The sequence below is a fragment of the Haplochromis burtoni genome, unplaced genomic scaffold, assembly GCF_018398535.1.
Source record: "Haplochromis burtoni strain Fernald_Lab_line unplaced genomic scaffold, NCSU_Asbu1 Contig_153, whole genome shotgun sequence".
Lineage (NCBI taxonomy): Eukaryota > Metazoa > Chordata > Actinopteri > Cichliformes > Cichlidae > Haplochromis > Haplochromis burtoni.
The window spans coordinates 1319017-1341407 of record NW_024582514.1 but is presented as its reverse complement, the minus strand read 5'-3'; the positions used below and the strand labels follow the sequence as shown (position 1 = coordinate 1341407).

Sequence of the window (22391 nt, the reverse complement as noted above, 5' to 3'; positions counted from 1 at the left end):
TATCAGATAAAATACTTTTTTTTTTTTTTTAAAAAAAAGAGAAAGAAAGAAAGAAAGATTTTTCAGCAGAGTTTGCTCGCCGATTGACTCCCGAGCTACAAGTTACAAAATCCCGCGCTGCACTTGAAGGCAGCAAGAGATCAGAAAATTCTGAGCCAACATGAAGGCATCACGAAGATGAACGGAAGGAGTTTTGAGTCTTACAGGAAGAGGATTGATTTCGAAAGTTGTTTTGTTCTATCTGTTGAATGCCTGGCGGCCACACCGCCGAGCAGCTGCGCTGGAAAGCACCTGAAGTGATTCCCGCTGCACACAGCCTCCACCGCGGCCATGACGCTTTGATACACACCTGACGGAAGCAGCAGCAGGTAAGCGCGGGTTTATGATGTGTGCCAGCTTTGAGTAAATCACAGCTTCGTTAAAAGTCACTCTACCGTCTGTTTATGCCGCTTCATCGCTGTTAGCCACCCCAGCCGTCGGGGGTGTCAAACTTGCGACCCGGTGGCCAGAACCGGTCGTTTTCGGTCCACCGGCGGTTTTTAAAGTGTGAAAGTGAAAGTACAATTATTAATAAGTCCATATTTTTCATTATGGTGATGCATTACAGAGGAGGGAACGTGTCTGGAAGGTTGGAAATATTGTTAGATGGAGACAAACAGGTCAAAAATCATCAAGAGATTTAAAAAAACAACAGCAACCTTGTTTAGATACAAAAACTCTACATTTAAAGGTTTTCTGTCCTTCCTCTGTGGCATTAAATATCTATGTATAGCTTTATAAGGTACACTTTTCCATTTGTTCATTAATAGAAATGTCAGCCAATCACATGGCAGCAGCTGAGTGAATTTAGACATGTAGGACCAGCTGATTTTCAAACAGCATCCGAATGGGGACTTAAAAGTGACTTAAGTGACTTTGAACTGGCATGGTTGTTGCTACCAGACAGGTGGGTCTGAGTGTTTCAGAGAGTGGTCAGAAAATGAGAAAATATCCAGTGAGCGGCAGTTTTTGGAGTAAAGTGGTGTCGCTGATGGCAGAGGAGAATGGTTGGATTGCTTTGAGCTGATATGGAGGTAACAGTAACTCAAACAACAGACACGTGCTACAGCCAAGAGAACACAGAAGCACATCTCTGAATCCACGGCGCGTCGGAGCGCGCGGCAGATGGGCTGCAGGGCCAGACCACAACCTCTCGGTAATTTTGGTGCATCGCTGTTGCTTCAGTTTCCTGTTCTCAGCTAAGACGACAGTTCACACGGGGCTCCGACGTTAAACAACAGAAGGTTGGAAGAAGTGTCAGTTTCTGCTGTGGGTTTCAGATGGTCGGGTCAGAATTTGGCATAAAGAACAGTATGGATCCTGCCTTGTGTCAGCTGTTCAGGCTGCTGCTGGTGTGATGGTGTGGGGGATATTTTCTTGGCACCAACTGATCATCACCTAAACACTACAGCATACCTGAGTGTTGCTGCTGACCACACCCACCCCTTCATAACCACAGACACGAGGCAGGAAACAAACTCCAACCCTGATTTGTATTTTTTAAAAAGTGCCATGGAGATTGACATGAGGTTTTGTAACACTGTCATTAGCGTCAGGTATATTTAGCCTGATAAAACTTACTTCCCAAGGACAACAATTCATGACAAATTGAAGTACTCTTCTTGTATTTTCTAATTCTGCTTCTTTAAGCTTTAAAACCTTTAGAGGGACGTGTGTTGTTATGCAGTCGTCTGTCACTTCAGATCACGTCGGGTCTCCTGAACTAAAACATGTTTGACGCTCCGGAGTTGCGTAGTCAGCCCATCTTTGAGAATAATGAAGACTTTGCATTAAAAATGAAGAAAACAAACAAGTAAAGCAAACAAAGCAGGCCGTTGATGTCGTGGGAAGATGATCACGAGGAGTTTTGAAATCCTTCTTTATTAAAATCAGGCTTCGCTTTACTCCACGAGTCTGAGGTTGCACAGCTGAGGAGCAGCGGCGCTGGTGGCTGAAGTGGCCTGTACCTCATGACTCATAGTGACTAATCTTAATCTTTGTTCATGGCATGACGCTGTGGATAATAACCGTGAGGCTCCAGGCTTTAACAGAAGGTGATTTTAAAGAGCTCTGTGCTGTTATGTTAATGACTACAGAGCAAAAGTTCTCAGCTTAACCAGACTTCCAAGAAATGCTCATGATGAATATTTAGATCAGGAGGGAAACTGTGGATGTGAGAAGGACTGGCACACACGGTGAAGACAAAGAGGCTGTGTTGCTTTACTTAACAGAGGTCTGTGTGTTTTCCTGCTATTTTTGACCCTTTGACAAGTGAAATTGTGTGCAAGCTTCAGTTTATTAAGAGGAAATTGTTGGAATATTTGTTCAGTAGAGAAAAATGAAACCAATATCCCTGTAGAGCAGTTTGCTTTGCAGACAGAACCCGTACCAAACACACTACAAGATCCAGAAAACGTCTGCTGTCACCGTGAATCATGGAGGAAAACATCGACATGACTGTCGGTGTCTCTGAGTGCCGGCTTTAAGAGCTGAGCATGAAAACACTGCTGAGGGTCTGAAGTGATGCTCACAGCTGAGCCTCGTTCCATAAACATGTTGAATTTACGCCGAAGGTCACTCAGAGTGGCACAGCCTGACTGTTCCAGCCTGTTTAATGCTTTTCTACAGTTGATAAAATAAAAAATAAAGGTGCCCAAAGATGGAAGATTGAGTTCAGAGGGTCGGCCTCAATAAAACCCTGTGCAGCAGTTTCTCACCCTGCACTGGATCCCCTCAGGGATCGATCGTCAGAGCCGTCGTGGACCAAGAGTTGTCTTAAAGTATGCTGGCAGCTCGCTGATTATGAGTTTTCTGCAGGAAGTGGAGCAGGAACGTGGCCTGACCTTCACTAAGTGGTGTGAGCGGTTTTTCCTCCAAAGACCAAAGAAATGTCCAGTGAGGAGGCTCCTTCATCCTCCCCCTGCGCCCATTTCGGTTCATGTGAACCAGCAGCTCTAAATAATCGAGACAAGAAGTCAAAGTTTGATTTAAATACAGACACTTTAGATAAAACGGTAGATCAGCTGTGGTTTGCCTTTCATTTTTAGCAGATATTCTCAGTACTGCAGATGGAGCGTGTCCTTTCTGTCTGTGATGATTTTCTTTTCCCGTAGATTATCCCAACTTTAATCTCTGTGACTCTGAGTAATAATAGAATTTACACAAATTATCTGAATCTGCCACATGACTGGCTAATTTGCACGAATGCACATGGAGCCGTGATCCTAATAAAGTGCTCACGGAGTGAACACTGACAAACAGGAGAAAGTGGAGTTAAATAAAGCTGCTGTTGGCGAACAAAATGAGCAAAACCTCATTATGGAATCTGGAATGTCTAATTAAAGACTAATACAGGTTATTATGTTAGTGCATTATTTAATTATGGCTGCGTTAGAGCGATATTAGGCAGCGAGCTGGGAAATTAAGTAGCTGCTGTAACAGGACACGTTCACCTCGTGTGCTGCTTTGCATCGCTCACATTAAATTTGCCTGGCAAAAAGGCGACGGGAACTCGGGGAACATGTCAGAGCCGTGCAAACTCAATTTAATATAATATATAAAGGTCATTTTCACAGTTACAGGCCCTCGAGGTGCACGGGTGTGGGTTGAAATTTGACAGTTTTTAATTCGTAGTTTCGAAGCATGTTTCACACCCTCGTAACTTCAGAAGTACAACAGATAGCCAGATGAAAACAAGCCCACGCTCAGCGTCTCAGTGTAAAGCCAAAAATATTTTGTTTCGAGCAAATTTTTCTGTAACCAACTTTGATCATTAATATCACAGGATATGTCAAAGTTTCTGAATATCTGCTATATTTCTAAAGACATTAGTGCCCAAAAATACTGCAAAACATTTGTGAAAATGCATCAGATTTAAGCCAAACGTTTTCATAGTATGAAGGTAAAACAACCAAAGTCATGGCACAGAGCGAGCTGATTTCGCATTACCTCTGTGAGACGTGCTAACGGAGATGCTTGTTGATTTGTGTCAACAGGTAAGACCAGAGCATAGACATGGCCATTGCACACGTGGCTACGGAGTACGTGTTCAGCGACTTTCTGCTGAAGGACCCGAACCAGGCTCGATACCGCAACGTTCGAACGGAGCTCGCCGTGGACAAGATCGTGACCTGCGTGGCCGTGGGCCTTCCCCTCCTCCTCATCTCTCTGGCCTTCGCTCAGGAGGTCTCAGTCGGTGAGTGAAGCCGGGGGAACGAGCAAAGTTGGCTCCATGACGCAGGTGACTGTGTGATAGTTAAATGTTAGGTGGTAATCTCATGAAGAAGAGTTCATCAGAAGTCACAGAATCCAGCCTGAATAGCCTTTAAGAGACTCCAGCTGCACATCTGTACGCACCACTGTCATATTTCTAATCATAGAAACGTTTTTGTCAGTTTTCTTCTCCTAAAGCTTTTCATTTATTCATTTTCTGTAGTTTTCCGCTTCTAATCACTGCCCGTGATGTTTTTCAGTGCGTGTCGGCTAACAGACGGTTCTACCCTTTTCATAAATATCTTCTCTTAAAACACTTCCATTTCCTCTGACGCTGCTTCTGCTTACATGTGGCCGTTTTTCTGTCCTTGCTTCCATGCTGCTCTTAAATTGTGTCCGTACTTTGGTGGCAGATGCAGAAATTATGTTCATAGATAAAGGAAACGGCACAGGTGTGATAAACACAGACAGATTGGTTTATAAAAAGATTTCCTGTATAAAATATGAGGTCAGTTGGGCTTTTTAGCCTCTCGGGTAGCTTAGTTCCTTGGATCTTGTCTGTGTGGGTCTAAAGTGGTCTAAAGATCTGAACTTGGAACCAGTCCACATGTCTAGGTGTCCATCGGGAAGATGCTAAACTCCAGGTGTGTTTGAATTTGTCTTACAGCAGCATGAAAACACAAGTTTCAGACAAACAACAAATGAATGTTTAAAAAAGATGAAAGAACCCACAGAAGGCCTTTTATTCATCGCCTGGCATTTCTGACAGAACGTCTCCTGAACCAACCAGCTGGCGTCTCTAACGCCGTGTGACTGATGTTTTCTTCAATTTTATTCACAGTCATGTTTAAAAAGCCTTACAGTCTTAACTCGAACCTGTACGAGTCCTGTCTGGGTCACTTCATTCTGTGAGAAATCTTTCTAAGAAATCCACTCAACCACAGACAGATCTGGTCTTGCAAGAATCCTGATCTGTTTCCAGGAAGTAGACTGTGGACTGAAGGTTATGCCGTGTCACTCGTGTTGATTCTGACCCTGCTGCTGGGGCTTATTTCATGTCTCCATGTTTCTCTCAGGTACTCAGATCAGCTGCTTTGCTCCGACTAACTTCTCATGGAGGCAGGCAGCTTATGTGGACTCCTTCTGCTGGGCGGCCGTGCACACGCAGACTCTACCTCTGTGGCTGCACAAGGTACACACACACACACAGTGCTACAGTTACTGAAAAGGTGTAAGCCATCTTAATCTCACTGTGTTTGATTCAGAGTGAAAGGAAAGCTTTCTGACGTTCACAGGCAGCCTCGGGTTTGAGATTTCAGGGTGTGGTTCGGATATTTTTAGTAGGGTGCATTCTGAGGACTGTAATGGGCGTGCATGTTTCCTTACATACCTACAACGATCTTTCTATAATGACACCGGATAAACCTGCACAAGAAACTGACGATCAAACAGCTGATCGTGCACAAAAGCACAGTTAACCCTCAGAGCTTTGCTTTCTCCTCTTCATGGTTCAGGTTTTTGTCGTTAATGAGAAAGGGCATACCCATATCTTTCTTTTGTTATGATTCACCACTTTTTTGGGGGGGTTTGTGGTTCTTATGTCACTCAGTCTGTAGTTGGTTTCATTTCTAAGTAAAATCCACTGGAGCCTAATCACAGAGAGAAGCTTAGATTCAAATCAAGCTATCGGTTCGCCTTCACACTTTCACTCTTGGCTCATTCCCTCTCTAAATCTGCTGATTTCTTTTTGTTTTTCATTTAAAAATGTTTGTTTGTTTGTTAAAATAAAGAGTTGATATTAAGTGAGTGTGATCGCCGTGGGAAACTTTGTTTCCACCCTTTTTAATTCACTTTATTTTTGGAGACTACGTGGAGGCATTCACATAAAATTGTCGCTTCTTAAAAAGGCCACATTTTACACCCAGTCCAAGTGATCTGTCTGTGATCTGTCTGTGATCTGTCTGTGATCTGTCTGTCATAGTTTCAATAGCAAAATGGAACCGTATTAATATCTGTCACCTAAAGAACAGAAACAAGCTGACACTCAATATAAGAGCATCAATAAACAAAAAGGCGAGTTTTGAGAAGTCTCTTAAATGTTTCATAAAAAGGTCGATGTGAAGCTCAGAGCCTTCAGCCCACAGTGAAGGCTCTGAGCCCAGAGGCGTGGAGGTTGGGCGAGGGATAGAAAGCAGACGCGTGGTTGGGTGCAGCAGGTCAGAGGGGTGCTGAGGGGTCAGTGGAGATTTATGAGGGTGGGGGTGATATGTGCCCAGAGCTAAGAGCCTGTTAGAAGGTGAAGGTTTGGACAGAGTGGAGATCTTTCAGGGCTTTGCTGGAAATCCCACTGCAGTAATCGGGCCGGCTGGCTGAGGGTCTCTGCTACAGAGCCAGAGAGAAGATTAAACATTTGGTGAATAAACATTTCAGTTTATTCATATCTGTTTAATTTCTTAAAGCACTTGTAAACTTTATGGTTTATGATGTGAGATACTACTCCACAGTAAGACTGGAGAACTGAACACACACTCTCTCATTTCTCTATGAAAGTGAAAGTGTTATCTCTGTCTGTTTCATCAGGCATTAGTTTATCAACGCAAACGCCAGCATAACAGCAGCCTCGGTGTCAGTGTGTCAGCTGTCCACACCTTTTATCAGCAGTCGTATTTGTGGAAACATCTAGGTCTTATTTAAAGCTCTGCTGCCTCCTCTCCTGTGTCCTCTCTCCAGTTCTTTCCTTACATCCTGCTGCTGGTGGCCGTGCTCATGTACGCCCCGGCGTTGTTCTGGAGATTTTGCGCTGCGCCGCTCCTGCAGTCTGACCTCGCCTTCATCATGGAGGAGCTGGACCGCTGTTATAACCGCGCCGTCACTCTGGCCAAACGGATGGCGACAGCAGAGCAGCCGTCCGCTGACAGGTACAGCACTTTACAGCCAACAGGGTGGGAAGGATGCACTTCATTGTTTGGGAACATGGCAAAAAGCTTCCAATCAGTGGAATAACTGTTGCATCTACTGGTCTGACTGTGTGTTTACCAGCAAATCCATAAAGAACCAGCACGACCTCACTTTAATCTGCTCTTTCTACCCTTTCTTCCCACAGCGATCCCACCGAGGGCTGCTTCAATTACCCAATGGTGGAGAAGTTCTTGATGACCAAGCGCTGCTCAAGGAAGCTGATCATTTACTACTTCCTGTGCCGCGTTCTGACTCTGTTCACCCTGCTCTGCGCCTGCGTCTGCCTGGGCTACTACCTCCGCCTGGCCTCCACTACAGACGACTTCGGCTGCAAGCTGCGTGTCGGCCTGCTCGAGTCAGACACCGGCGTCCCTGACAGGGTGCAGTGTAAGCTCATCGCCGTGGGAGTCTTCTCCTTGCTGAGGTATTTTCCTGAGCTTTGCATTGAAGAGTTTATGCATCAAAAATCAGAATAAGCTTTGATTTGTGCTTTACAAACAAGTTTACCTGTGGTGCAATGATTAGATCTGAACTCTTTTGCTTTCAAGAATAGTAAAAACTGAAATTCATTAAACTGGGAATGGCAGACTGCAGGTACCAGGCAGGGGGTTAAATAAAGTGGCATAAATTGCAGTTCCTCTAACGCCCACTAGAGGCTGGCTCCAAAAAGCGAGTCAGTCTCCAAAAGGCACATTTTTGACACATTTCATTGGATAAAAAGAGTTTTTTGTTGCCATTATGCCAGTAGGTTGGTCTTTTGGGATACTTAAGGCCTCCATCTCTCTGATTACTCTTCTCAGCTTCGTAAACTTGATCGTCTTCGCCACGTTGATTCCAGTTGTGATCTACGCCAGTCTGCGTCCCCTCTACTGCTATGACCACGCCCACTTCCTTGAAACCTACCAATCACTGCCCACTGTGAGCGTCCTGCCCAAACCCGGTGGCCAATGTGACGATCTCTCGCTCTACCTGCTCCTACTGGAGGAGAACATCAGTGAACTGAAATCCTACAAATATATGAAGGTGTGTATTTTAAAGCATCAGAAATGACAAACGGCCGAACTTGGTCTGTGTTTATGTGAAGTTGTTTGACCATAAAATCAAATCATTCGTACATGAGAAACCAGATCCTTCTGTTGTGTTTGGAATAGTTACGTTGACCCAATTTCCCTCTTTATGTCCCATTCTCCCATTTCATGTGTTGTGATGAAATCCCACATTCTGATTGGCTTAAATAGATGTTGCACAAGAAACTCGGGGTTAAAAAAAGGCATCGTGGCTCTCTGACTATGTGAGCATATGAATGAGAGCATGAAACCAAACATCATCCTTTTATGCCTGTTAGAAGAAAACAAAGTGCATATGACTCCTTCACATGTTAAATGCCAAACCTCTCCCAGTTTACCCTTCATTGTCAGAAACTGTCCCACATAAGCATGCTCTTTGTCCTACATGTGGTTTGGTAACTCTAATACTGGGAAAAAATATCTCAGAAAGTTGTTTCAGTTCATCTGGATGGAACATTTTCAGTGTGAGAAGCGTTTTGATCACCAAGTCTCAGCAGACCTTATAAACAGTATTATAAGAGTGTGACTTTTATCATCCACAGTGCTGTGATCCATTCCCTGTGAATAGCCCACATGACCACTGACCATTTATGATGACGCTCTCGTGGTTCGTTGTTATGTAATCGCACTGGTTTCTATGGTTACGCAACGTTAGCGTTTATAAGGTCGTGGAAACGTGCGGCCAGTTGAGGCGCGGATGAGTGAGGACACATTTCTCCCACTGAAAGCGTTGTGCAGGTCCAGAGAATCAACTTTGTGGTTATTGGACATGCATGAACACATAAAAAGTACTGCAAACTGAATTGGAGGCAGATTTTTAGCTTTCTTCATATATGCACTTGTGTTTTGTTGTGGTGTTCCTGCAGCCCTGCCGGGTTTAAATAAAGCATGTTTTAGTATCCTACATGGTGCGTTTCTTCCCTGACGATTTCTGGCCGTAGGTGTTGGAGATGTTGAGGAGACGAGGCGAGCACGCCGGAGAAAGCTTCGACCCCATGGGCCTGCTGCAGAATCTCTGCCTGGTGAAGATGGACAACGTAGACGGGTTGAAACCCACCAGTGCTTCAGCGATGCCTGATAACGACGAGGGTCCAAACTCGTCCAAAGAAAACTGCAGCAAGACGGAAACTGAGATGAAAGGTGAGAAAAGAAACAGCTTTGAAATCTCACTGGAAGGAGTGGGTGCTCTCGTAAGGATGTGGATGAAAAAGTATAATCTGACATCACAGTGGTGTTTATTTACGGGAGGGACAGAGAAGCGACAGACTGCAGGTTTCTGAGGAGATGATGGTTCAACCAGCAGAACCAGTTCCCTGCGATTCCAGAATATGAATAACAGCTGCAGTTTCAAGGCTTCAGCCTCAGGTTTAATATTAAAGTTGTTACAAATCTGGAAGAATAAGTTCCCACTCGAGCTCTTTGGAATCTGGCAGAGAAATCTGATATTCTTCAATGACCCAGTCAGTACTTGATCTTTTATTAAATACTAAATTGTAAGTTGTGAACAGTTGACGCAGCATTTTGATAGACTTTGAATTAAAAGACGTTCGGTGTCGATTTATATAAAACCCAAAGTGTTTTATATGTTGGGAAACACTGTGAACTCTGTTTTTACAAACCTCTACAGACAGGTTTTCAGGTCCATTTCAGTAACAGACGGGCTTATTTGTGTGTTTTTAGAGCTCAGACCTCTGCTGCAAGAGAACAGCGATGCAGCAGGAAGCGGCGACGGAGGCGTCCTCCGACAGAGACCGATGTGATGATTCAGCGTGGGATTAACAAACTCAGACTTTAAATCGTTTTCTTCAGAGGAGAGAGGATGGAGAGTTTGTTTTTTTGTCTGTCCGGTAGATCGTGGAAAAATGGCAGGATGCTGGAGGATGATTGGCTAAAACTCCCGATGGTACTGATTTCGACTTCCTCTGAATTTTTTTTTTTAAGGACAATTTCAAACACTACAATCCTGAAAGCTTAACTTGGATTTTTACATTTTCTGACACACAATCACTGAATATGGAGCTCCTGAAAGGTCGCACTGGGAACATCTTTCCTCCTGACGATGCTTTTATGTTCCCGCTGACGTGTTTTGGTCCAGCCTTCGTGTATTATGTAATGTATGCATTGCTCATTTACACAGCCACTTCCCGAATGCAGAACTTTATAAAAACATCTGTTTATAAAAACACTGTGACCCGGTTCCACCTCTGCTGCCTCAGTCGCCCTTATCTGCTCCCTGTGAGAATCTAGCTTCCTGCAGGGTCGTTCGTTAGGATTTTTATGCATAAACAAAGCAGGGAATCAGAGCAATGTAAGGTTGTTTTCTTTCTGTTGTACATTCACGGTTCTCGCTCTATCTGCTGAAAACTCTCCCAGGACTTCATCAATAAGCCAAAAAATAAGCCTGAACAACCTCAATGACAGATTCAGACTTAAAAAAAATATATGTGTGTGTGTATATGTTCTTTTTTTGGCCTTTGCTGTGTCTCAGGGTGTTTAACAGGCTTACTGCATGGAACATCTTCGTGGACATAGTGTCAGAGTCTGATAAACCTGCACCTTGGGCCACAAAAACACTTCTAGTTGTCTGTGTGAAAACAGCCTTCAGTGACCTCGGTAAACACTCTCCTGATGACCTTGTGAGCTCAGCTGCAAGGTTCAGGCTATATTTAATAAAATGTGAAATTCTGACACAGTCAGTTCTGGTCCTAACTGATCACGTCGTGTTTCAAAAACAGTCATTTCAGGAGCTCCGTATGGTTCCATGATTATCAGACAAAAGTTTACCTTCCAGTCAGGGTCTCGTTCACGAGTGAGAGAAGAAGGGAGCGTCTGTGGAGACCTGAGCGTGGAATCTTTTCCACCCTCATCGTGACCGAAGTGATGAGCTTTCTCTTCCTTTAGAGACCAGACGAGGCGCTGAGAGGAGAGCCGCTCCTCCTCCTGCCACTAAAACTGCTTTTAAAGTCAATATTGTCAGACTGATTGTTCCTGCGAGCTGCCTTAGTGGGAGAACGAGTTTTTCATGCGATTGTCAATCACATTTCAAGTCAACGTTAGCGCTTTAAAGGAAAATGAAACTGGAATCATTAAAAGGTAGCTAACTCATGAACATGCAGTCCCAGTATTTGTTCAGGGTTTGGCTCCCCAGACTGATTTCCTGCTTAAGAACTGAACGTGTTTCTCATGTGTGGATGTGATTAAACGGTCCTTTGCATGTCAAGCTACAAAGAAAAAGAGGTACAACTGCATGAAGCTTGGTTTTGTGTACATATTTTTAAGGTTACGAGGTTTTCTTTGTTTAACATAGACATAAATAATCCAAAGTCAGGTTTTAGGTTTTATCGCTGTGAGAGAACTCGTGTAAATCTCTCAGATGTTCAAAAGTCTTGATCTGGAAATCAACTCGTCGTGTCTGCTGGGGGATCTCAGGGATAAAATCCTCTCACTGGACTCTGTGTGATCGTCGTTTTTTGTGTTTTTAAAGTGCCTGTGGATCTTTTTTGCATGCATCGATGAAACTTGTTCTCTTCACTCCACACCAGTGACTGTTTTCTGAACTTGTTTGTGTTTTGAATGTCATGGCTGAGTATTATTGGGATTCAGATTTGTGCAATGTGTAAAGAGAGACTTGATGTTGTTAACGTTTCCTGTGTTTCTGGATTTGAAGTGTAAGTTTGTTCATTCGTAAACACGACTGCAGTGGTTAAAACTGACCTCACCATAAACTGTGTGTGTGTTGTGTGGGTGGGTCGGGGGCTTGAGCAGATCTATACAATGCTCAAACACATGGTGCTATTTACATCCTTAAGCTCGTGCTGTTTGGTGGCCCAATCTGATCTCAGGGGCCAGACCATTATTATTATTATTATTATTATTATTATTATTATTATTATTCGTCTTCGTCTTCGTCAAAAAATTTTAAGGTTAATCTGAGCTGCAGGCAAGATTGTTAAAAAGCTGCGCAGAAAAAGGGAATATTTACTGAGAGAAAGCACGCATAAACAAATAATTTGTAATTATACAAAGACTCCTGACAAAAAAAAAACTGAGGGGAAAGAAGACAAAAAGGAGCTCAGAGCAGGAGAAAAGACAAAGTACAGGGGAGAGCATCATAGAAGCCGTCAGCATCTAAGACCTGTTGCAGCATAACTATGGGAGGTTTCAGGGTCACCTGATCCGAACTGGGAACTGGTTCCACAGAAAGCTGAAGGTTCTGCCTCCTGAAACCACGAGTAAGGCCTGCAATCTGAGAGCAAAGTGCTCCGTTGGTTAATATAATACTACAAAGTCTTTAACATATGTCTGTCATGGCTGTGTGCAGGGAGAGAGGATCCAAAATGCAGGACTCACAAACGCAGAGACAAAAAGTTTAACAGCTTTATTGCTGTGCACAAACTGAACTGGGAATACAAAAAAAACTAGCAAACAGAACAAACGGGGGTGGTATGAAGGTACGATGCAGACACTAAACACAAGAGGTTTACAGAGCTAAGCGGAAACAGCTGGGAGACACGGCTGACGCTGATTACACTGACGAGACAGGGAGAGCACAGACCTACAAAGTAAAACAGGAAGTAAACAGATGAGACACAGAACTTAACAGCCGCAGATTAATTAGCAGACATAACATCGTGGACAGACAGAGGGAACACAGAAAAGTGGGACCAGGGGAGGCACAGAACAGAAACCTACCAAATGGCAAATCTTAATGGAATAAACAATCAGAATAAACAAGAACATAATAAAGAAACACAAAACACTGAGTCACCAGACTCAGGACCACGACAATGTCAGGCTGATTTTTCAGATTATTTCAAAGGACTGCAGCGTGAGGACCTCTGACTGTGGGACAGGATCTGTGGGAATTCCAGTAATCCAACATGTCTATTAAATCACCGTGAGACACCCAACCTTCATGTTTCAACAACATGAGATAAACATGATTCCCATGAATGTGCGTCGTGCTTTTGATATGAGCACCTCTGCTCCATTAACCTCCAGCTTACTCACCAGAACAGATTCAAACTTTTACTAAAAATGGATGTTTTCTTTTATTATTGAAGAGGATAAAATTCAAGAATTAAATAATCTACATTAATGCTATATTAATGTGTTATAAGAATAATAATTCAATTCACATCATCTTTAGTTAGCAAGGTGAGGAACAATATCTCTCCTTCTGTCTACCTCTTGTCTGCTCCAAACTCTTTTAGTCCTGTTACTTTAGAAAGGTTTTTTACCAGTGTCCTTACCTGAGCTGGTCAAATTAGTTGATTCAATGACATCGTCCTCCTGCGCTCTCGATGTTTTATCTGGACCTTTGTTTAAAAACGTCTTTCAGTCCATTGGTCCTAGTGTGCTTACAGTTATCAATGCCTCTCTGCTTTCTGGTCAGGTCCCTGTTTTTTGTAAAGGTGCTGTTATTCACCCACCGTTAAAAAAAGCCCAAACTTGATGCTTCTCTGCTTATCAACTATAGACCTATCTCAAAATTACCATTTATTGCCAAGGTTTTAGAGAAGGTTGTGGCCAAGCAACTCACAGCAGTTCTTGATGATCATAACATTCTTGATAATTTCCAATCTGGTTTTCGTAGAGCTCGTTCCACCGAAACTGCACTTCTTAGAGTGTCCAGTGATATATTGATGAATTATGATGCTGGCGAGTGCACTGTTTTACTGTGGTTGGACCTGCCTTTGATACTGTCGACCATCATATTCTGTTAGATAGACTAAAACACTGGGTGGGTATATCAGGAACTGCTTTGGAGTGGTTTAAATCCTATCTGTGTGACGATCCTTCTCTGTGGCTACCTCCAATTTCAGGTCCTCTCTCGCTTCTCTTGGCTATGGTGTGCCACAAGGTTCTGTCTTGGGACCCTTACTATTTTTTTGTTGTATTTACTCCCTCTTTACTCCCTCTCAGCACTTTTAAGGACATTTCGTATTATTGTTATGCAGATGATATTCAGCTATATATCTCCTTTAGGCCACATGATGTTTCTAAACTTCAAAATTTGCAGAGATGCTTAGATTATATCAGAGGTTGGATGGCTGATAATTATCTTCGACTTAATGCTGAGAAAACAGAAGTCCTTGTCTTTGCTCCTGAGAAATTTGTACCTTTGGTAGTAAAAGATTTAGGCCCCCTCGCTTCTTTTGTTAAATCTTCTATTAGGAATCTTGGTGTTACATTTGACTCAGCTCTGTCCTTGGATATTCATGTTAAATCTCTGGTCCGCTGCTGTTTCTACCACTTAAGAAATATTGCTAAGCTGAGTCCTATTGTGTCACATTCTGAACTTGAAATGATTATACATGCTTTTTCATGTTTCGTGTTGTTTAGACCGTTGTAACTCGTTGTGTATCTGTCTAAGTAATGCTTACTTGGAACGTCTGCAGGGTGTTTAAAATGCTGCTGCAAGGCTTTTGACCAAGGCTTCCAGGTACTCCCATGTCACTCCCCTGCTGATCCAGCTGCATTGGCTCCATTTTGAGATTATAATTCTGACCTTCAGGGCTCAGCACGGACTACCTCCAATTTACATCAGTGATCTTCTTCATCCTTAAATTCCCAGCAGGTCCCTGAGGTCTTGTGACCAGGGCTTGCTGGTTGTCCAGCACACCACATTAAAAGAAAAGGTGACAGACCTTACTTTACTTTAACCATTTTATAGATTTTTGTACATAAATAATCTCCAGCCTAAATGATGCAGAAAAAAAGTACATATTCACATCTGAGCTTAATTTCAGATTGATCTGCTGAAATGTTCATTTTACATTTCTTTTAAAAAAAAATGTTCACACTATGAAATTATATTTATAACAGGAAAAATTCTAAAATAATAGTTTTGATTCAAATAAAATTGCAAACTTTTATTCAACGAATTCAAACCATTTTTTTCATTAATTGAGTTGCTTTTACTCAAATGGTACTGCGCTCTCTGATTGGCTTACTGGTGACAGCGTGTGGCGCTTCGAAGAATGGCACTTTTCCTCCGGAGTTTTGCAGAGGTTTTCTTTGGGAATATGTAGCACGTTTTAACCTTGAAGCGCCCCACCCCTTCCGTCCCTTGTGTATCTTATCTTATCTGTGCTGTTTGCCACGTTTATTACCTGCCTATAAAGCTGACCTGCTTTGAATTTTACATTTTAAGGTAAGTGGTTTAGAAGCTCATTTACACAACTCACATGTTTTTCTTCCGAGCATGACGGGAAAATGCGCAGTGACATAAATTATTCAACAGGGGGCGCTGATATTTGGTTACATTAGAATGACCATTATGTATATATTTTTTAATGCGTTTGGAGTTTGTGTTGAGGAAAAATATGTATATTGATAAAATAATAACTTTTAAAAAAACTACAAAAAGTTCTTGTGTCCAGATTAATGAGTATTTTGGTTCATTTGCATTTTCCTCTTGTGGTCATTAGATGAGGGGGTGATTGTAATTTTCAAATGGCGTGTATTTGTGTAGCGCTTTACTAGTCCCCAAGGACCCCAAAGCGCTTTACACATCCAGTCACCCACCCATTCACACACACATTCACACACTGTTGGTGGCAAGCTACATTGTAGCCACAGCCGCCCTGGGGCTCTCTGACAGAGGCGAGGCTGCCGGACTCTGACCACCACCAGTAGGGTGAAGTGTCTTGCCCAAGGACACAACGACCGAGACTGTCTGAGCCGGAGCTCGAACTGGCAACCTTCCGATTACAAGACGACCTGCCAACTCTTATATAAAAATATTCTGGTTTATTAAACTAAACTATAATTTATAGTATATTTATACTCTATAGCACGTGTACTAACACGTGCATGTGCGCCGGACCCCCGTGATTTGAGACGTCCTGCTATCTTTAGCATGTAACAAACTCCCGCCAAAGCAAACATTTGCTCAGAGTGAATTCAGTCGTTGTTAATGAGTAAATTTTTAGAGTGTTTTTATTTGGATTGTTTTCTGGTTGTTTGTTGCACTCGGACATGTTCACAGACGTGTTTTCGTGAGCAGCGCTGTTCATACTCCGAGACCGTAGCGGGAAACTGTTGGTTGCCTAGCAGCAGTTAACGAAAAGACCGGAAGTGACTGTGCTTCAACTCGAAAACTTTTGCATTTATCCTCTTTTCCCCGAGTATCAGACAAACTCGTTTAGCAGCGTGCTTGACCTTTGAGTTAGCTGAACTTCCTGGTGGTCTGTTGGTGGATTTAAGGAGGTTAAATGGATGAAAAAAGTTATCTTTCAGCTAGCTCTTGTTGCGCAGATGCAGCAATGCATGATGGGAAATTCTCCCGGTATTGGTAAAGCTAAATAACCTTATGGGGCTCTGTTGGAAACTGCTTCATGTGTATATATAAATAGTGTGTAGTCCCAGCTTCCTACAGACTGTGTTTGTGTTGATTGTGAGATTGTGAGCACCGTGAGTGTGCACGGTTTGTGTGTGAAACACTTCCCTATGCGTGAGCTGGAGAACTCATACTTACCTGGTAGGAGAGATACCATGATCAAGAAGGTGGTTCTCTCAGGCCGAGGCTCAGCCATTGCACTCTGGCTTTGCTGAAAGCCTGCGAATTCCCCAAATGTGGGAATCTCGACTGCATAATTTCTGGTAGTGGGGGACTGCGTTCGCGCTCTCCCCTAATCATATGTTGAAAGGAAATTGTGGCGACATTTACGCTTATTATGAAGAACCAGATCATTTAACAAGTGTATATGAAGATGATATGACTGATGTGGAGTAGCGTGCAGCTTCCTCGTTTCTCCGCTAGAGGCCGGTAGAGCTCTGTAAATGTTCAGAGACGTCACAGATAAGATAAGAAGAACTTTATCCCGAGGGAAATTACTTTGTCATACACATGCTCAACGCAGCAAGAGAGACAGAGGAACAATATATACAATAAGAATACTGTGGCTGTAGTTCAGGTGGCAGAGCAGGTCAGCCACTAATCAGAAGGTCGGTGGTTCGATCCCAGGCTGCCTCCTGGCTGCATGTCAAATATCCTTGGGCAAGATACTAACCCCATGTTTGCCTACTGGTGGTGGTCAGAGGGCCCGGTGGCGCCTGTGTCCGGCAGCCTCGCCTCTGTCAGTGCGCCCCAGGGCAGCTGTGGCTACAATGTGGCTTGCCATCGCCAGTGTGTGAATGTGTGTGTGAATGGGTGAATGACTGAATGTAGTGTAAAGCGCTTTGGGGTCCTATGGACTAGAAAAGCGCTATACAAATGCAGGCCATTTACTAGTATACAGTAATCTAAGGAGCTTGGAAAGAAAATCATCTGGACTTCTTTGAGTTGCTTGAAGATGTTTCACCTCTCATCCGAGAAGCTTCTTCAATTCTAAGGGCCAAATGGTGGAGAGTCCCAGATTTAAACCCAGTGGGAGTTTTCCCCCCCAAAGAGGGACAAAGGACCCCTGATCCTCTACCTAATTATGATTAGGTAGAGGATTATGATTAGGACTCTCCACCATTTGACCCTTAGAACTGAAGAAGCTTCTCGGATGAGAGGTGAAACATCTTCAAGCAACTCAAAGAAGTCCAGACGCTTTTCTTTCCAAGCTCCTTAGACTACGATGACCTGGATGACTGAGAACCTTCACAGACAGTATACAGTAATATACAGTAGGAATAATTGGATTAACTAACTGTTAGTAACATATAACTAAATGGTAAGGATTTACAGCTTCATCATCTAGACGAGTGTCACTTTTAACTTTGCAGATATTGTTCTCTGCTCTGTGGTCTCGCTTTAACAGGAATAACTGTGGATTTTAATGGAAACTTCACAGCAGTTTTCACACTTTCCAGATTCACGGGCAGAACTGGACTCCAGGTGGCCTGTCTGGTGGATTTAAATCAGGGTTGCGTGTGTTTGTTATCTTTTAAATGCAGTGCCTGGCCACGTTCAGTATTTAAAGTTAGTATTTCTGTAGGAGTGCTCACTGGATTCAGATTCTTATTGTTCAAAGTGCTCTTTGGAAGTGAAACGTGTATATAAGTTTAAAAACAAAGAGCTCTGAGGCAGTCACCTCAAAGTTGAGGTGGATGTGACAAAGCTGCAGATTTCCTGTTTCGTAGCTATGCTGCTGTTTGCTGCTCTGTGTTGTTTTTTACTGTTAAAAATAAATGTTATCTATTGAGGTTTTGCTGTCATGTGACTCATCATGACACGTCACTTTGGGTGTGTGAAGTTGTAGGGTCAAAAATTAAGACCTTAGTCACACAGGTCTGGAGACCACCCTCCAGTCTGAGTGGTCACTGAAAGACCTACGATTGGGTAAATGTGTATTCCCTGGTTGGCAGGGAATCATTGTGTTAGCTTTGGTTGCACATTGTTGCGGTTCTGAGTAGTTTGCATGCAGGACGCCAACTTGTCTGCAAACACTCGCCAACTTCTCCGTGAGCAGTAGTGAAACTGAAAAGTGAGTGTCTGCCTTCACACTAAAACCTTTTTAACGTGCAAGTGTTTGCAGACAAGTTGTTCGGGTCGAGAAAATGTTGCATACCTTTGTTTAGCGTCCTTACATGATTTGCTGATTGCTAAAATCAGTATTTTTTGACATGTCAGGGTGATGATATGACGACACTCCCTCCTGCAGCCAGCTGAAACGTAGCCACGCCACCTTTATCTGGAGCGCTGATGATGTATCCGATGATGTCATTTGCAAATGGCTGTCTATGTTAGCAGATGAGCTACAGGTGTTTGTTATTTGGTCCATGCAGTTCACCCATGTTAGCAGGGACCATAGAAATGTAGCAGGCATGCTGTATAAAGCGTATAAAGAACCAGCCCATGTACCATAATAGCTATTTGTTGCGTTGTTAAAGAAGTTCAGACATTCAGTGGTGTGTTGTGCTGTCAGCCTGCTTTATCTAATCATTGGATCTCTGGCATATGCCTTTCACGCCACCTCTGTCACCCTAAGCTGTTAAAAACTCAAATGTCCCCTGTGCACTTTACGCTGCCTGACATTTGACCACAATGAAAAACAGTCGATTTCTCCTCTGTATATCTCAGCATGGAGGTCAGAAGCCAGAACCTGCTGGAGGAGGCGAAGCTCCAGGTGGGTGAATCACAGCTGGGGAAAAGTGGCTAAAATGCACGTGAATACAGTACGGAGTGGGATTTCTGTAGCACATGTAAACATGAATACAACAGAACAGCCAGTAAATCACACATGAACGTTTTTGGACTGTGGGAGGAAACCAGAGGGCACAGGAGGAAACAGACCTCAGACAACCAACGTGTTAAAAGTCAGAAATGTTCTTGCTGTGAGGCGATCGTGGTAACCGCTGCACAGATGGCCTGTCTAAAGCTGAAAGATGGCATAGATAAAATATAAATATAAGCCAGAGTGAGTCTGCAAAGACAAAAACACGAGTGCGTATCTTGCAGCCTCAACCTCACAAATGAAGCCCACACAGAAGTGCCAAAAACTGCAGTTCCTCTAACAGCCACCAGAGGATGTCTCCAAAGTGAGCCGGACGCCGCAGACTCACAGACGCAGATTCCACCCAGACAGCAGAAATAAACACGCTGGTGTAAGAGTATTTTTGGCCCGTGGTTCACCGAGTTTCAATCTTCCCATTTTTAGAAGGTTTCCGATCTGCATTCAATTTTTATGGTCCAAAGGGACACTTGAGCTCCATAAATACATTATTTTAAAGTTCTGTCCACCCACTTTTAGTTGATTCCTTCCAACAGTGATATTATAGAAGTTTGATGTATGGAGCTATTAGGACAAATCAGCTGATATGTGCATCTAACAAAGCTTGCTATCATTAGTTGATAGCTTGGAGCTCCACTCTCTCATATAAATATATTCACTGGTGGGTCTAAAAAACCCAGCAAACAGCAGCTAAGACACTAATGTCGACGCTTTACAATGTGGACACCACAGACCCTCAGATATATATTTATATAGTCTATGGTTTGTAAAAAATAAATGCAGAAATGGAATTTTTTAAAAAGTTGAAACTTGTAAAAGCCCACAGAGAGACAGACATGCTAATTAACCATAGAGCGAGAAGAACAGCAAGGTTCAAAGTTTGCTTTTGAATCGCCGCCCCTCCCACAGCGGCGGCCAGGTTCTCGTGTAAGATGCACACTAACCTGCTCAAGGCCACCGCATCCTTTATCTGTTTAACTCTTTGCACAAAGCAACCCAGTGTCACTTTCTTTCTGCACTTCCCACATTACGCTAACCTGTGAGCTGTGATGAAGCATGAGCCGGATGAGCTGCTGACGTTCATTATTAAACTTGTGTCCGATCATTAGGAACATTTTGAACTCAGTCATGCAATGAGACTTTGCAAGATTCAAACCTTCTTGAGATGAAGCTATAAACTAGCTTTTTAGCATCAGTATGAGAGTGAGCTGTGCACAAACATTTAATTGTTGAGCGTTATTGGATGTTTTGGTTTGGTTTTTTAATGCATAAAGATAAACCAGTTTGTGATGCTTCAATTTTGCGCTTTCATTGCTACGCCCAACCACTTCTTGTATTCTTTTTATACAGAAAAACATCTGCGGACAGAGTTCCTGCTGCTTCAGATGACATCTGTGTCTCTCTGTGTTCCCTGGGTGAGGCAGCAGCAAGTATTCAGAGAGCAATGCTGCACAACATGAGAGGAAAACGTAAGAAAAAGTCTTTTGCTTCCAGCTTTCTCTCCGAGCAGAGAAATTTAAGTTGAATCGCGGCTTAGCCACGCTCTTTAACTCTTGCACGGTGATTTTTCATGCACGTTGTCGTCCTCCCCCACCATCTTCTGTCTCTGCTGTGTTCACTGCGTGAGTGAGCAGCTCCCCAAACCTCCCACCCACCCACCCACATGCTCACTGTTTCAGAGAAGACGAGGCTCAACTTAAGTAGATGTTCCGCCTTTTGGTTTTTGGACTGTCAAAAATAATCCGTCTGGTCCCTTTTTATGCCGTGATGTCAGGTCCTGTTTAGAATTTGAGGGTTTTTTTTCATGTTTGGGTGCTTTGTGTCTGTGTTACTCACTTCCTGTTTATTTTGGTTAGTTAAGTTGTCCTGTGTTTTCCCTCCTTTGTGATTGTTGGACCCGCCCTCATTAGCTGCACCTTGTGCTTCACCGTATTTCTGTTTTCTTTAACTTCTCATTGGTTGTCATTCAAGCTTATTTTCATATTCAAAGATCAAACTGGTTTGTTGGTCATTATACTGGTCAAACAGCCTCCACAGTCACCACAGTCTGCACTGAGTGATCTCAGTCCAGTAGGGCACTGCTGGCATGTTTTAACAGGAGGTTTGCATCATTGTGCAGCTGATGATGAAGTTTCCAGCACTTTGTCAAATTAAGGAAAGAATTAAGGGACAAAAAAGGGCCCAACATGGTATTACCCAGGCATCCCTAATATAGTGGCAGGTGAGTGTATATACTGAGAGTCTAACTGGAAACAGGAGTGACAAAAAACAAGTGAACCTGAATAGTTTTAAGTACTAAAGGAAAAATACAACGAAAGACAGGAAATAAACCTGAGATTAAAGTGACTAATAATACAAAATAAAACAGGAAATGATTCAATAGAAACTCAGAAATGTGACAAAAGAAACTTTCAGGTTATTTTCATCCCCAACACCTAAGCTGTTAATCGTTCATTTACAGAAACTTTGCAAATACAGAAACAGATCATTGTTACGCTTTAGTGTGCTCAACTTTCAGCAACATTTGAAATAACAGCCGCGCAGCTCTGCAAGCTGAGGAATGATTCTTTTTTAGCACCTCCGTACCGTTTGGTTGAGCAGCACCACGAGTCCATCCAGGATAAACAAGTAGTGCGAACAGCTGAGAAGATCATTGGAGCCTCTCGTGCCTCCATCATAGACACTTACCGCACCGGCTGCATCCACAAAGCCACCGGCGTTGGCGAGGACCCCACACACCCCTCACACACTCCTCAACCTGCTGCCTTCTGGCAGTGAGGTACCGGAGCATCAGGGCCCTTCCTGAACACTCAGTGACTAGACTGAAACACACACACATCGATTCATACACATCACTTGCAAGCATTTATCTGCAGAATCTCACACACACACACACACACACACACACACACACACACACACACACACACACACACACACACACACACAC

General features: G+C 43.2%; 1 protein-coding gene and 1 non-coding gene across 2 annotated transcripts; both read left to right on the top strand.

Annotated features, from left to right (window-relative positions):
* The first annotated feature begins 199 nt into the window (after positions 1-199).
* On the top strand, positions 200-12001 carry LOC102309755 (pannexin-1). The gene is made up of 8 exons (XM_005932640.3): positions 200-368; positions 4035-4234; positions 5328-5443; positions 6982-7169; positions 7355-7633; positions 8010-8232; positions 9218-9416; positions 9957-12001. Exons 2-8 carry the CDS (start codon positions 4054-4056, stop codon positions 10034-10036), a joined length of 1266 nt encoding a protein of 421 aa, XP_005932702.1. The 5' UTR covers positions 200-368; positions 4035-4053; the 3' UTR covers positions 10037-12001.
* Positions 12002-16750: 4749 nt separating this feature from the next.
* On the top strand, positions 16751-16915 carry LOC121815207. Its single transcript, XR_006054880.1, has one exon. It is a non-coding gene; the product is annotated as a U1 spliceosomal RNA (small nuclear RNA).
* Positions 16916-22391: the final 5476 nt, after the last annotated feature.